Genomic DNA, 12,432 nt, shown 5'->3' on the forward strand with positions numbered 1-12,432 from the left:
AGCAACATCTCAAGACATCAGTCAGGAAGTTAAAGCTTGGTCGCAAATGGGTCTTCCAAATGGACAATGAACCCAAGCATATTTCCAAAGTTGTGGCAAAATGGCTTAAGGATAACAAAGTCAAGGTATTGCAGTGGCCATCACAAAACCCTGACCTCAATCCTATAGAACATTTGTGGGCAGAACTGAAAAAGCATGTGCGAGCAAGGAGGCCTACAAACCTGAATGTGTGTCAGAGAAAGAAAGAAAGAAAGAAAGAAAGAAAGAAAGAAAGAAAGAAAGAAAGAAAGAAAGAAAGAAAGAAAGAAAGAAAGAAAGAAAGAAAGAAAGAAAGAAAGAAAGAAAGAAAGAAAGAAAGAAAGAAAAAGGGAGGGCAGAAAAGTGAGATTGTCATCACTTGCTTGTGGCTGCGCTCCCCCCTTTCTTCCTCCATCTCTCCTCCCTCCCTCCCTCCCTCCCTCCCTCCCTCCCTCCCTCCCTCCCTCCCTCCCTCCCTCGTGCTCCCCTGCCTCACAGTCACGGATAAATTATGAATGCTTTTTAAAAAAGGGCAATATTCAGCATCCAAAATAAACGCATGCGGCGGTGAGAGACATAAAAGACAGAGATAAACAAAAAAGTGCTGAGGATGAGGAAGATGAAGAGTCAGTCACTGGAGACCCTGGTGGTCACGGGTGCTATAACTCTGGTCTTTCTAGGCCACAGGCCTTCACGAAGCAGTTCAATTCATGAATACAGTAGTAGTGTGTGTGTGTGTGTGTGTGCTTGTGCGTGTGTGTGTATCAATAATGGAGAAAACACAAGCGAGTTCCAAGAAATGTGAAGTGTGTTAGTGTTGGGTCGTACAAGTATACCGGATGAGGGAGAGTAAATTCAGGCCTGCACATTGAGATGGAGGTCAATGCCACAATTTATGTTATGTTTCACAGAAACTATTTCTTCATGCAATTACCTGTTACTACACAGTCTAGTGAACCTTTATGACAATCCAATCATTGTTTTAAATAACTCATCTGTGGTAAGGAATGAGTGTCCATGCTCTCTCTCTCTCTCTCTCTCTCTCTCTCTCTCTCTCTCTCTCTCTCTCTCTCTCTCTCTCTCTCTCTCTCTCTCTCTCTCTCTCTCTCTCTCTCTCTCTCTCTCAGCACCCCTCTTGATTGACAACGGTATCGAAATACAAAAGCAGCACAATCGATGAACAGTAAAGCAAAGAGGGATCGGGAGGACTCGAGTCTAGATAGCATTAGCAGCATAAGCCGCTACAGTATCTAAAGAAAACCTTAAGAGGTCAGACACAACGAGAAATTTGACTGCCGATAGGTACTTAGCACAGTAGGAGGCCGTTCCTTCTCTTGCTAGAACAAAAGTTGTACCTGCTGTGTACCAACCTGGTATTCCACCCCCTTTTCATCAGAATTGTTTTAACAGAAACAATAAAGCTGAACAATACATATTTTTTTCTAGCTCTTTCAAGTCTAGCTAAGGAGTTTTGTGCTTGAAGAAGGATTTTTTTGTTAGGTTTGATAATGTGCACTAGCTCATTAGTTAGAAAGCGTACAGGGAATGTTCTTGTACATGAAACTGCCTCACGCAACAAAAACAGGAGATAGGCTAACCCTAACCCTGTGGGCCGTTCTGGCTCGGGCAAGGCTTACTCAGTTACTTTATGACAGGGGTTTAGTAGGCTAATGAACATGATTGTCTCCATAGGTGACAACACAGCTACAGTGGGGGAAAAAAGTATTTAGTCAGCCACCAATTGTGCAAGTTCTCCCACTTAAAAAGATGAGAGAGGCCTGTAATTTTCATCATAGGTACACGTCAACTATGACAGACAAAATGAGAAAAAAAAATTCAGAAAATCACATTGTGGGATTTTTAATGAATTTATTTGCAAATTATGGTGGAAAATAAGTATTTGGTCAATAACAAAAGTTTCTCAATACTTTGTTATATACCCTTTGTTGGCAATGACACAGGTCAAACGTTTTCTGTAAGTCTTCACAAGGTTTTCACACACTGTTGCTGGTATTTTGGCCCATTCCTCCATGCAGATCTCCTCTAGAGCAGTGATGTTTTGGGGCTGTCGCTGGGCAACACAGACTTTCAACTCCCTCCAAAGATTTTCTATGGGGTTGAGATCTGGAGACTGGCTAGGCCACTCCAGGACCTTGAAATGCTTCTTACGAAGCCACTCCTTCGTTGCCCGGGCGGTGTGTTTGGGATCATTGTCATGCTGAAAGACCCAGCCACGTTTCATCTTCAATGCCCTTGCTGATGGAAGGAGGTTTTCACTCAAAATCTCACGATACATGGCCCCATTCATTCTTTCCTTTACACGGATCAGTCGTCCTGGTCCCTTTGCAGAAAAACAGCCCCAAAGCATGATGTTTCCACCCCCATGCTTCACAGTAGGTATGGTGTTCTTTGGATGCAACTCAGCATTCTTTGTCCTCCAAACACGACGAGTTGAGTTTTTACCAAAAAGTTCCATTTTGGTTTCATCTGACCATATGACATTCTCCCAATCCTCTTCTGGATCATCCAAATGCACTCTAGCAAACTTCAGACGGGCCTGGACATGTACTGGCTTAAGCAGGGGGACACGTCTGGCACTGCAGGATTTGAGTCCCTGGTGGCGTAGTGTGTTACTGATGGTAGGCTTTGTTACTTTGGTCCCAGCTCTCTGCAGGTCATTCACTAGGTCCCCCCGTGTGGTTCTGGGATTTTTGCTCAACGTTCTTGTGATCATTTTGACCCCACGGAGTGAGATCTTGCGTGGAGCCCCAGATCGAGGGAGATTATCAGTGGTCTTGTATGTCTTCCATTTCCTAATAATTGCTCCCACAGTTGATTTCTTCAAACCAAGCTGCTTACCTATTGCAGATTCAGTCTTCCCAGCCTGGTGCAGGTCTACAATTTTGTTTGTGGTGTCCGTTGACAGCTCTTTGGTCTTGGCCATAGTGGAGTTTGGAGTGTGACTGTTTGAGGTTGTGGACAGGTGTATTTTATACTGATAACAAGTTCAAACAGGTGCATTTAATACAGGTAACGAGTGGAGGACAGAGGAGCCTCTTAAAGAAGAAGTTACAGGTCTGTGAGAGCCAGAAATCTTGCTTGTTTGTAGGTGACCAAATACTTATTTTCCACCATAATTTGCAAATAAATTCATTAAAAATCCTACAATGTGATTTTCTGGAGAAAAAAAATCTCAATTTGTCTGTCATGTACCTATGATGAAAATTACAGGCCTCTCATCTTTTTAAGTGGGAGAACTTGCACAATTGGTGGCTGACTAAATACTTTTTTACCCCACTGTATCACATTTGGTTCCATGGAAGTTGTGGGAATGTTTTACTCTGGTTCCTTAAGTTTTTTCCTGGGAAGTTTTATTAAAGGGCAACTCCACCACTTTTCAATCTAATTTTCATTATCTCCAATTCAATACCAGTGTCAACATTATGTGAAAATGGTGCATTTCTATGTTTAGTATCATCAGAAGATTTATAAAATAATTCAGGCACTATGAGATTTGCGGTGACATGGGGAGCAAGGAAATACCCTTCTTTGGTCTAGAAACTTGTTGCAGGTTTAGAAAATCACTGTTTTTTACTTTTCATCTAACCCTGTGATAGAAACTAGCTGTTTTCACATGTATAGACACTGATTTGGTGCTGGAGATTATGAATATGAATATGAGGTTGAAAAGTGGCGGAATTGCAATTTAACACTCTGAGAATGGAAATGATAGGTTACTTGGAGGGTTTTGAATAACTTCCTTAAAATGTTCACTGAATGTTTCAATAAGACTTTTAATAACATTAACATTTTTCTATTTTTTAGCTCCAAACACAGATAGGAGATGTGGAAATTCATTTCCTTAGGCATTAATCATGCGAACACATTTATTTTTTATTGTCACATGGCATCAGTGAGATTCAAACCTATGATCTTCTGTTTTCTATCCATGGAATTAGTCCACTGCACCACCAGGATGAAGCTAGCATGCCATGTTTTTTTTACTAAAGTTTTCTTCATGTTCTGAGAATGGACTGTATGTTTTTAAAAAACATTCTTGGAACGTTACTAAAGTTTTCTTGTGGTTTTTATGGAATGTTTTCTTCAAGTTCTGAGAACGGAATTTAGAGCTTATTGATGTTAACCTTTTCACACGTACCAACAAATGGGTGTGATCATTCTACAGTGGTCCCTGTAGCATACGCTGAAACTGGTGTGATTAGAATGCTTGACGCAAAAGTCAGCATTTGAGCTTGCCACACTTTTTTCACAGAAACATTTTGCACAAACACAGTCCTTACAAAGTTATGTCCTGAATGTGACCAGTTTATTTTTGGATGCAATGTTCAGACATTCACAGAAGTAGAGACAGCATACACAATCATCCAAATCTGAAAATGTAGGCTACATTAGTCCTAGCGCTAACTGAGGAATAATTGACATAACACAAGCGGTCATATCGGCTGTCAGAAACCACAATATGAATTAGCTAATAGCAATTACTATTTATATTTCATCACATCACGGGTGAGCTCACCATTGATCGAATTAATTGAGTAAAACACTTTCTAGAAATCGAAAGTAATCCAACGATGGGTAGTTTGTGAGCGCCGCCATTTTTGTTTTCTCGCCTCAACCAAAGATAATAAGAGGAGACAAGATTAGTTTGGTCTGTTTGCAGTATGTATGTTGAAGGGGGGGTGTCATCTACGATCATTCACTTCTGGGAGTTTATCCTTCACCTCATTATAACATCTTTGGTCTGACAGACGTTTACGTGACACCCAGAATGCATTGTATAATGTCAACAAACATGGCGTCACACATAGCTGGCAAATAGCTTATCATTAGCTCATTATAATCAGTAGAACCTTCAAAAAAGTATTTTACATACATCATAGGTGTCCATTACAATCTATGCAATAATCGGAATGCATTCTTTGTCACCAGTATTTGAAAACGTGAATAAAACTGTAAATACATTATGCTCCATACATACAAAATATACGAACTGTATGCTACAGTAGAAACGACAACCCGATATACAGAAAATAAGGCACTTACTTTGATAGGAACGCACACATGTCCAAAGTTATTATTTGTAAGGAAAACAACAAGGAAGGCAATGCGAGCGCCAGTCAGAAGATGTTCCAATTCGTGCAAGACTGTGCAGATGTCTGCATACTTGATCTGCGGAACATTGGTGAAGACATGCTTGGGCTCTCCTCGAAGAGATACGTTTGTCCAGCTCAGTAAAGCCTCAAACATAAATTGTCCGCAACACTGAAATGGGCTACTTCTATGTGAATTAATGAGGAGGCGGAACACACCTCAATTCAAACTGTTGTTAGAATATAAAACTTTTTAGAAAATAATTTGATATTGACAAGTTGAAACATAGCCTATAGATAATTAGCAGGCAGCGCGTGTCAACTGTCCTGTTGCGTAACAATCATATTTGGAACAGTGAGTGCATTCTGACATCACGTGCATAAAACAACTCACGCTGGGGCGACCGTTAGAGATATTTGGAACTCACATGTGAATAGGTTAAAGGGGCAATCAGCAATTGCTAGATCCATTTTTAGACTCATGAATTAATTATATGTACCAATTGATTCTTGAATAATATAACTTATAAATGCCTAAAAGCTTAATTTAACTGTTGTAACCCATCAGAATCGAAAATATAAGCTTGTTGTACTCCAATGTTTGTAAACAAAGTAAATATAAACAAACACTATATAGCCTCAAAACATGGTTCAAACTATAATTTGTATATCAAGGATGGTCAGTCCTTGCATCCATAGCTCTGTATATGAATTTGAGAGTGGTTACATTTCTCCAGCCCCATCCCTCAGCTTTTTACCAAAACAGTTGGGTGAAAATACTTTTTTATTGGTTCAACTGCTGATTGCCGCTATAAGGTGTACAATTCCAGTTTTTATTTTACATTCCCAGAATATTGCCAAGAACTGACATAAAAGAGAGCCTTACATTGTCTGACCGTTCTGAGGACATCGCTTAAGTCACACCATTTTTGAGAATGTTCCCAGAATGTAGTATAAATATGACATTAAATACAATAGAACAACATGGGAACCTGTGTGGAATGTTCTGTGAAAGTACTGAAATTCCCACAGAAGAACATTGTTTCTTAACATTCTTGGAACAATTTGAGAATGTTACTTTAAATAGAACCTTGAGTAAACCTGTAGGAAACGTTATCCTGAAGTACTGAAATTCCCACAGAAGAATGCTGTTTCTTAACGTTCTCTGAAATATTTGAGAACATTCCCAATGTCAAACCAGTTGGAGAACATTCCTAGAATATTTCTAAAATTGTAATTAAATGTAACCATGTTTGAACTGATAGCAAATGTTCTGTTTAAAATAATAAAATATCAAGATCTATTGTGTTCTTTATAGTTCAGTCAATTTTCCAAAGCCAAGAAACTATCCTGCACCATTCCCAGAAAGTTGTGGGAAGGTTGAATGCAAAATAACCATAGGACAACCACGCTCTCACCAAGCTCTAAGAAACATATGGTTCTCAGAACATTATGTGCTAGCTGGGAAAATTCCAAATTGAGGCTCCCAACTACACAGCCATGTGCCAAGTTCACTGGCAGCTTTCCCAATGTTTCCTACTGTTGTTGCATCATTCTCAGTCTCGCACCTGTGTAACATACTTAACCGAGGTAGCAGGAGACCAGACACGTCCAGTTTGTTGATTACACATTGAATTATTATAACATCTGGTGTATTCTTCATCATCACGTTTTAGTCAATTAGCAGATGCTCTTATCCAGACCGATTTACAGAAGCAATTGGGGTTAAGGGCACATCAACAGATTTGGCACCTAGTCGGCTCAGGGTTTTCAACCAGCAACCTTTCGGTTACGAAAAATGAATCACGACCAATGGGTTTTTAAAAAACTGCTGGGTTATTGATGCTGGGTTATTACAGGAGGCCTTTTGCCTCTTGCCAGAACTGTAGCTCAGTTGGTAGAGCATTGCGTTTGCAACGCCTGGGTTGTGGGTTCGATTCCCACGGGGGGTTGATATGAAAAAATATATATATATATGTATGCACTCACTAACTGTAAGTTGCTCTGGATAAGAGCATCTGCTAAATGACAAAAAATAAATAAAGGTTAATAATATTAAAAAGGCCCAACCTAACTGATGGTAAAACATTTTTTTTACTCATGGTTAAATTAACCCATGTTTTGGTAATCCAAACAACCTGACATGTTGGTTTATTCACGCAACCCAACTGGCTGGGTCAAAATAACCCAGCTTGTGTGTTCTGTCCAATATTTACCCAGCACTGGGTTACCAAATAACCCAAATTGGGTTGTTTTTAAACACAGCATTGTTTAGAGTGTATGTAGGTTAATTATGCAATACTAGGAATCACCCCCCCCCCCCCCAAAGCCATGCTCTTCTCGCTGACTTAACAGACATTACCAAGGACTGAGAAAGCCTCCAATTTACCAATTACAATATGTATGAAACAAATACCAAAATATCGTTTTTGAGTGGAGTATTCTTTTAAGTAACCTTCTGTCTTATGTATCCATACCAAATGTAGCATATCATACTAATCTGAGTTCACTATGTTACGTCTAGTCTATGATACCAGCCTGGTCCTACTCTGCATAATATTTTTTAGCAATAACTCAATAGTTGCGTTGTTTATTACCATCATATTATTACACAGAATGGACAGTGTAACACACACACACAAACACACACACTTTCTTCTTTCTTACCGTACACTCCTTGCCCTCGCGCATACGAGCGGATGATAGAAAATAACAATATCCAGAAAAGCTCCATCTTCAGCTCCGATCCCTCATAACCTGGAAAGTCGGAGAGAGAGAAGAGCAGGTTTCTCAGTCTGAGTGAATGGGGAGAGAGGAGGGCATGAGAGCACCATGACTAGATTGAAGGAGACACAGTAGATTATATAGATTATAGCGAGTAGCATGTAACAGTGACAGTAAACTAGTTAATAATCCAGACTAGAGAATAAGTGAGGAGTATGAAATCTATGTTTGTTCTGCCCAAAAAATTGTTTCAACTCCCTCGCACAGAGAATTAAATCGTAATAATTATTGGGTTAAGGGAATTTCCCATCGCATGGATCATTTGTAGCTAGGTTAAACGATGGGCAATTGAATTGCAGACCCTGGATTATCTAAAGATTACAGGACAGCTATGTAGTGGTCCTCTCGGTATTGACAGGATTGCCTAAAGTAATTATGGTGTATTTCAGAATTTGCTAACAGGCAGGTAAGGGCAGCGAGCATAACAAGATTTCATATGGTGGCCTGAGTGCTGGGGTCATGCACCCACCTGCATATCACCACGCACATAGCCTATTACATATGTGGGTGTACACACACACGCACACACGTACACAGGACCTGTGGACAATAGCAGCAATATTCATTCATTCAATTTCCAAAATTACAAATAGATTACATTTCTCACTGAATAGGTGAAAAGATTGACTAATAAATAAGCAAAGACAACGGTACTAAATCAATCACGTTAACTGATATTTTGTGTGATATTCTGTTTTAATTGAATGGCTATTAAAGGATCGTAAAAGAGTCAATCAAAATGATAGAATGATTGATGTGCTTTGTCACTCAATTTGGCAACTGATTTAGCTTAGCCTCACATTATGAATTGATTGTGAATTCATACACTTTTGTTACGTTACAGCCTTATTCTAAAATGGATTAAATAAATAAAAATCCTCATCAATCTACACACAAAACCCCATAATGACAATGCGTAAACAGGTTTTTAGAAATGTTTGCAAATGTATAAAAATTAAATAATAGAAATACCTTAATTACATAAGTATTCAGAACCTTTGCTATGAGACTCGAAATTGAGCTCAGGTGCATCCTGTTTCCATTGATCATCCTTAAAATGTTTCTACAACTTGATTGGAGTCCACTTGTGGTAAATTCAATTGATTGGACATGATTTGGAAAGGCACACAACTGTCTATAATAGGTCCCACAGTTGACAGTGCATGTCAGAGCAAAGACCAAGCCATGAAGTCGAAGGAATTGTCGATAGAGCTCCGAGACAGGATTGTATCGAGGCACAGATCTGGGGAAGGGTAGCAAAATAATTATTTAGCATTGAAGGTCCTCAAGAACACAGTGGCCTCCATCATTCTTAAATTGAAGAAGTTTGGAACCACCAAGACTCTTCCTAGATCTGTCCGCCCGGCAAAATTGAGCAATCGGGGAAGAAGGGCCTTGGTCAGGGAGGTGACCAAGAACCCGATGGTCACTCTTAATGAGCTCCAGAGTTCCTCTGTGGAGATGGGTGAACCTTCCAGAAGGACAACCATCTCTGCAGCACTCCATCAGTCAGGCCTTTATGGTAGAGTGGCCAGACGGAAGCCACTCCTCAGTAAAAGGCAAATGACAGCCCACTTACCAAAGGTTTACCAAAAGGCACCTAAAGGACTCTCAGACCATGAGGAACAACATTCTCTGGTCTGATGAAACCAAGATTGAACTCTTTGACCTGAGTACCAAGAGTCACGTCTGGAGGAAACCTGGCACCATCCCTACGGTGAAGCATGGTTGTGGCAGCATCATGCTGTGGGGATGTTTGTCAGCGGCAGGGACTGGGAGACTAGTCAGGATCAATGGATAGATGAACGGAAGAGTACAGAGTACAGAGAGATCCTTGATGAAAACCTGCTCCAGAGCTCTCAGGACCTCAGATTGGGGCGAAGGTTCACCTTCCAACAGGACAACGACCCTAAGCACACAACCAGGACAACGTAGGAGTGGCTTCGGGACAAGTCTCTGAATGTCCTTGAGTGGCCCAGCCAGAGCCCAGACTTGAACCCGATCAAACATCTCTGGAGAAACCTGAAAATAGCTGTTCAGCGACGCTCCCCATCCAACCTGACAGAGATACTTATGTAAATGTGATATTTCGGTTTTTTATATTTTATACATTTGCAAAAATTCTAAAACCTTTTTTGCATTGTCATTATAGGATATTGTGTGTAGATTGATGAGGAAAAAACAACTATTTAATACATTTTAGAATAAGGCTGTAACGTAAAATCTTTTGGAAAAAGTCAAAAGGTCTGAATGCACTGTATATAGTGTATAGGCCTACTAGTTTATATCTCAGTCATTTGTGTGCCTCAAAAGCAATTGTCTGTGTTTATTAAGTCTGCACACACTCTCTCTGGTTGAATTAACGTTGTTTCCATGTCATTGGAAATCAATGTTAGGACGTTGAATAAACGTGGAAAACTGATTGGATTTGTAAAGTCATCAACATAAGGGCATTGTCTTTTTTTCACTTTTAGACAACGCAGGAGTGGCTTCGGGACAAGTCTCTGAATGTCCTTGAGTGGCCCAGCCAGAGGCTGGACTTGAACTAGATCGAAATGTCTGGAGAGACCTGAAAATAGATGTTCAGCGACGCTCCCCATCTAACCTGACAGAGCTTGAGAGGATTTCAGAGAAGAATGGGAGAAACTTCCCAAATACAGGCGTGCCAACCTTGTAGCGTCATACCAAAGAAGACTCAAGGCTGTAATTGATGCCAAAGGTGCTTTAACAAAGTACTGAGTAAAGGGTCTGAATACTTACGTAAATGATATATTTCCGTTATTTTTATAAAATAAATTTGCAAACATTTCTAAAAACCTGTTTTTGCTTCGTCATTATGGGGTATTGTGTGTAGATTGATGAGGGGAAAAAAACAATTTAATCAATTTTAGAATAAGGCTGTAACGTAACAAAATGTGGAAGAGGTCAAGGGGTCTGAATACTTTCCGAATGCACTCTATGTTATTGTGTGTCACTCACTGTCAATACACTGTGTTGTTACCAGATGGAAAAGACTGCTCGGGGTCTATGCACTGAGGAAGGCTTGTGTTCAAGGCTGCATCAAACATGTGTTCCTCCTGCATTGATGATTGTCAACTGCAACACTTTTCCATTCATCAGAAGAGTTACAGAATTGTTTGTCTCCTTCGAGGAGCTAGCACATCAAACACTAACCCTGTAGCTTTTCCTCCTGCACGAGCTTAGACACAATGTGGCAGAGGGTGTGCTGGAAGCTGCTGGAGAGCGTCCCGGAGTACTAGCTGGAGAATACTCACTGAGCTGGTGCAGGCTGTCAACAGGTAAGTGTCGTAGTAAATATAAAATGTTATAGCTTGGTCTGACTAAAATCTTGTGCATGACCCATTTTAATGTTAGGAGCTTGTTTTCAATCAATGCTGTTCCTATGCAAGAACAATGAACAGAGGACCATATCTTGTCAAGGACAACACCCACGCCACAGGCCACAATCACTGGTTGCTCCCCACAAGTTTTTCCCTTGAGACATATACATTCACACACACATCTCCATGCATACGCACACTCATTCTCATGCCTCACGAGTTCTTTGCTTTGTGGACGCACACACACACAAACTGCACTTCTTTCTACTGGTCGGGTGCCTAGGGCAGAGGACTCTGCCGTGCACCAATGGGGCTTCTGCTCTGGACAGAGCAGACGCGCCTCCTACGCCTCGGGAACTAATCAAGGGACTAGAAGAAGGACCCCTTTCATTATGTTGCATTGTATAAAGTAATGCTGAAAACTCTGTTTTTGATCCCTTTTCAACTGTCTCCATAAGAGGCAACTGAATGGGTCCATGCATGTAGCTTGAGCAGATACCAGCTATCTCTGTGTTTAATAAACTGCCTTTTGCTTAAGCATATTCCTCTCCGTCTAGCGTCGTTGGTTTTGTACTTCCTCTCCTTATGGGTTCACCAACATAAGGGAAGGGGAGATAGCTAGAGGTTTTGAAAAGGTGTCAAACTGTGTGCATCTTTGTCCCATCTCTTTCTCTCGTAATGTAAGTGTTATTTTTCCTCTAGGCCTGACAGAGGTCCAGGATCATGGGGAACCTGGTGTTGAGGAACAAAAAGGCTGTGTTTGTCATCACCCATAATCTGCTGCTGCTCCAATACAAGTATGAGGTGAGACGAGGAACTGATGTTGAACTGGGCAGTCAGTCATTCATTCTGTACTATGCGTCTATTCAATCTATCATTGTTGGAATTGAAAAAGCCTCTGTTAAAGCTGAAGTCTTCAACTTCATTCCCAGACTTGTGTTTTGAGGATTCTTCTGGGCTACATGGCTCAGGAAAGGGAGAGGCCACTACTTATATAGGTGAGTGTACAACGAAGTCTTTAGTGTTGTGATGATATGTGCATTTATGACAATTCGAGGTACAGTACAGTATGGCACCTTACCCAAGTGTTTGGGTGCATCTCAATAGTCTGAAGTGGCTCACTGTCACTATATTCTGTTCCCTCATACCAATCTGAATGAACTGGACAGGTGAAAACA

General features: G+C 40.6%; 1 protein-coding gene across 1 annotated transcript in view; it reads right to left on the reverse strand.

Moving 5' to 3' along the window:
* The window catches only part of LOC311103082 (MAM domain-containing glycosylphosphatidylinositol anchor protein 1-like), a gene marked incomplete at its 3' end in the record, with an annotated part of 494,094 nt that extends 486,216 nt beyond the window's left edge, over nt 1-7,878 (reverse strand). Inside the window, exon 1 of the mRNA XM_084144616.1 lies at nt 7,797-7,878. Coding sequence (XP_084000742.1) covers nt 7,797-7,863 — 67 coding nt within the window. The 5' untranslated portion in view covers nt 7,864-7,878. The remainder of the gene's footprint in view (nt 1-7,796) is intronic.
* Between the last annotated feature and the right edge of the window lie 4,554 nt (nt 7,879-12,432).

Source organism: Coregonus lavaretus (genome assembly GCF_964263955.1).
Source record: "Coregonus lavaretus genome assembly, chromosome: 27".
Lineage (NCBI taxonomy): Eukaryota > Metazoa > Chordata > Actinopteri > Salmoniformes > Salmonidae > Coregonus > Coregonus lavaretus.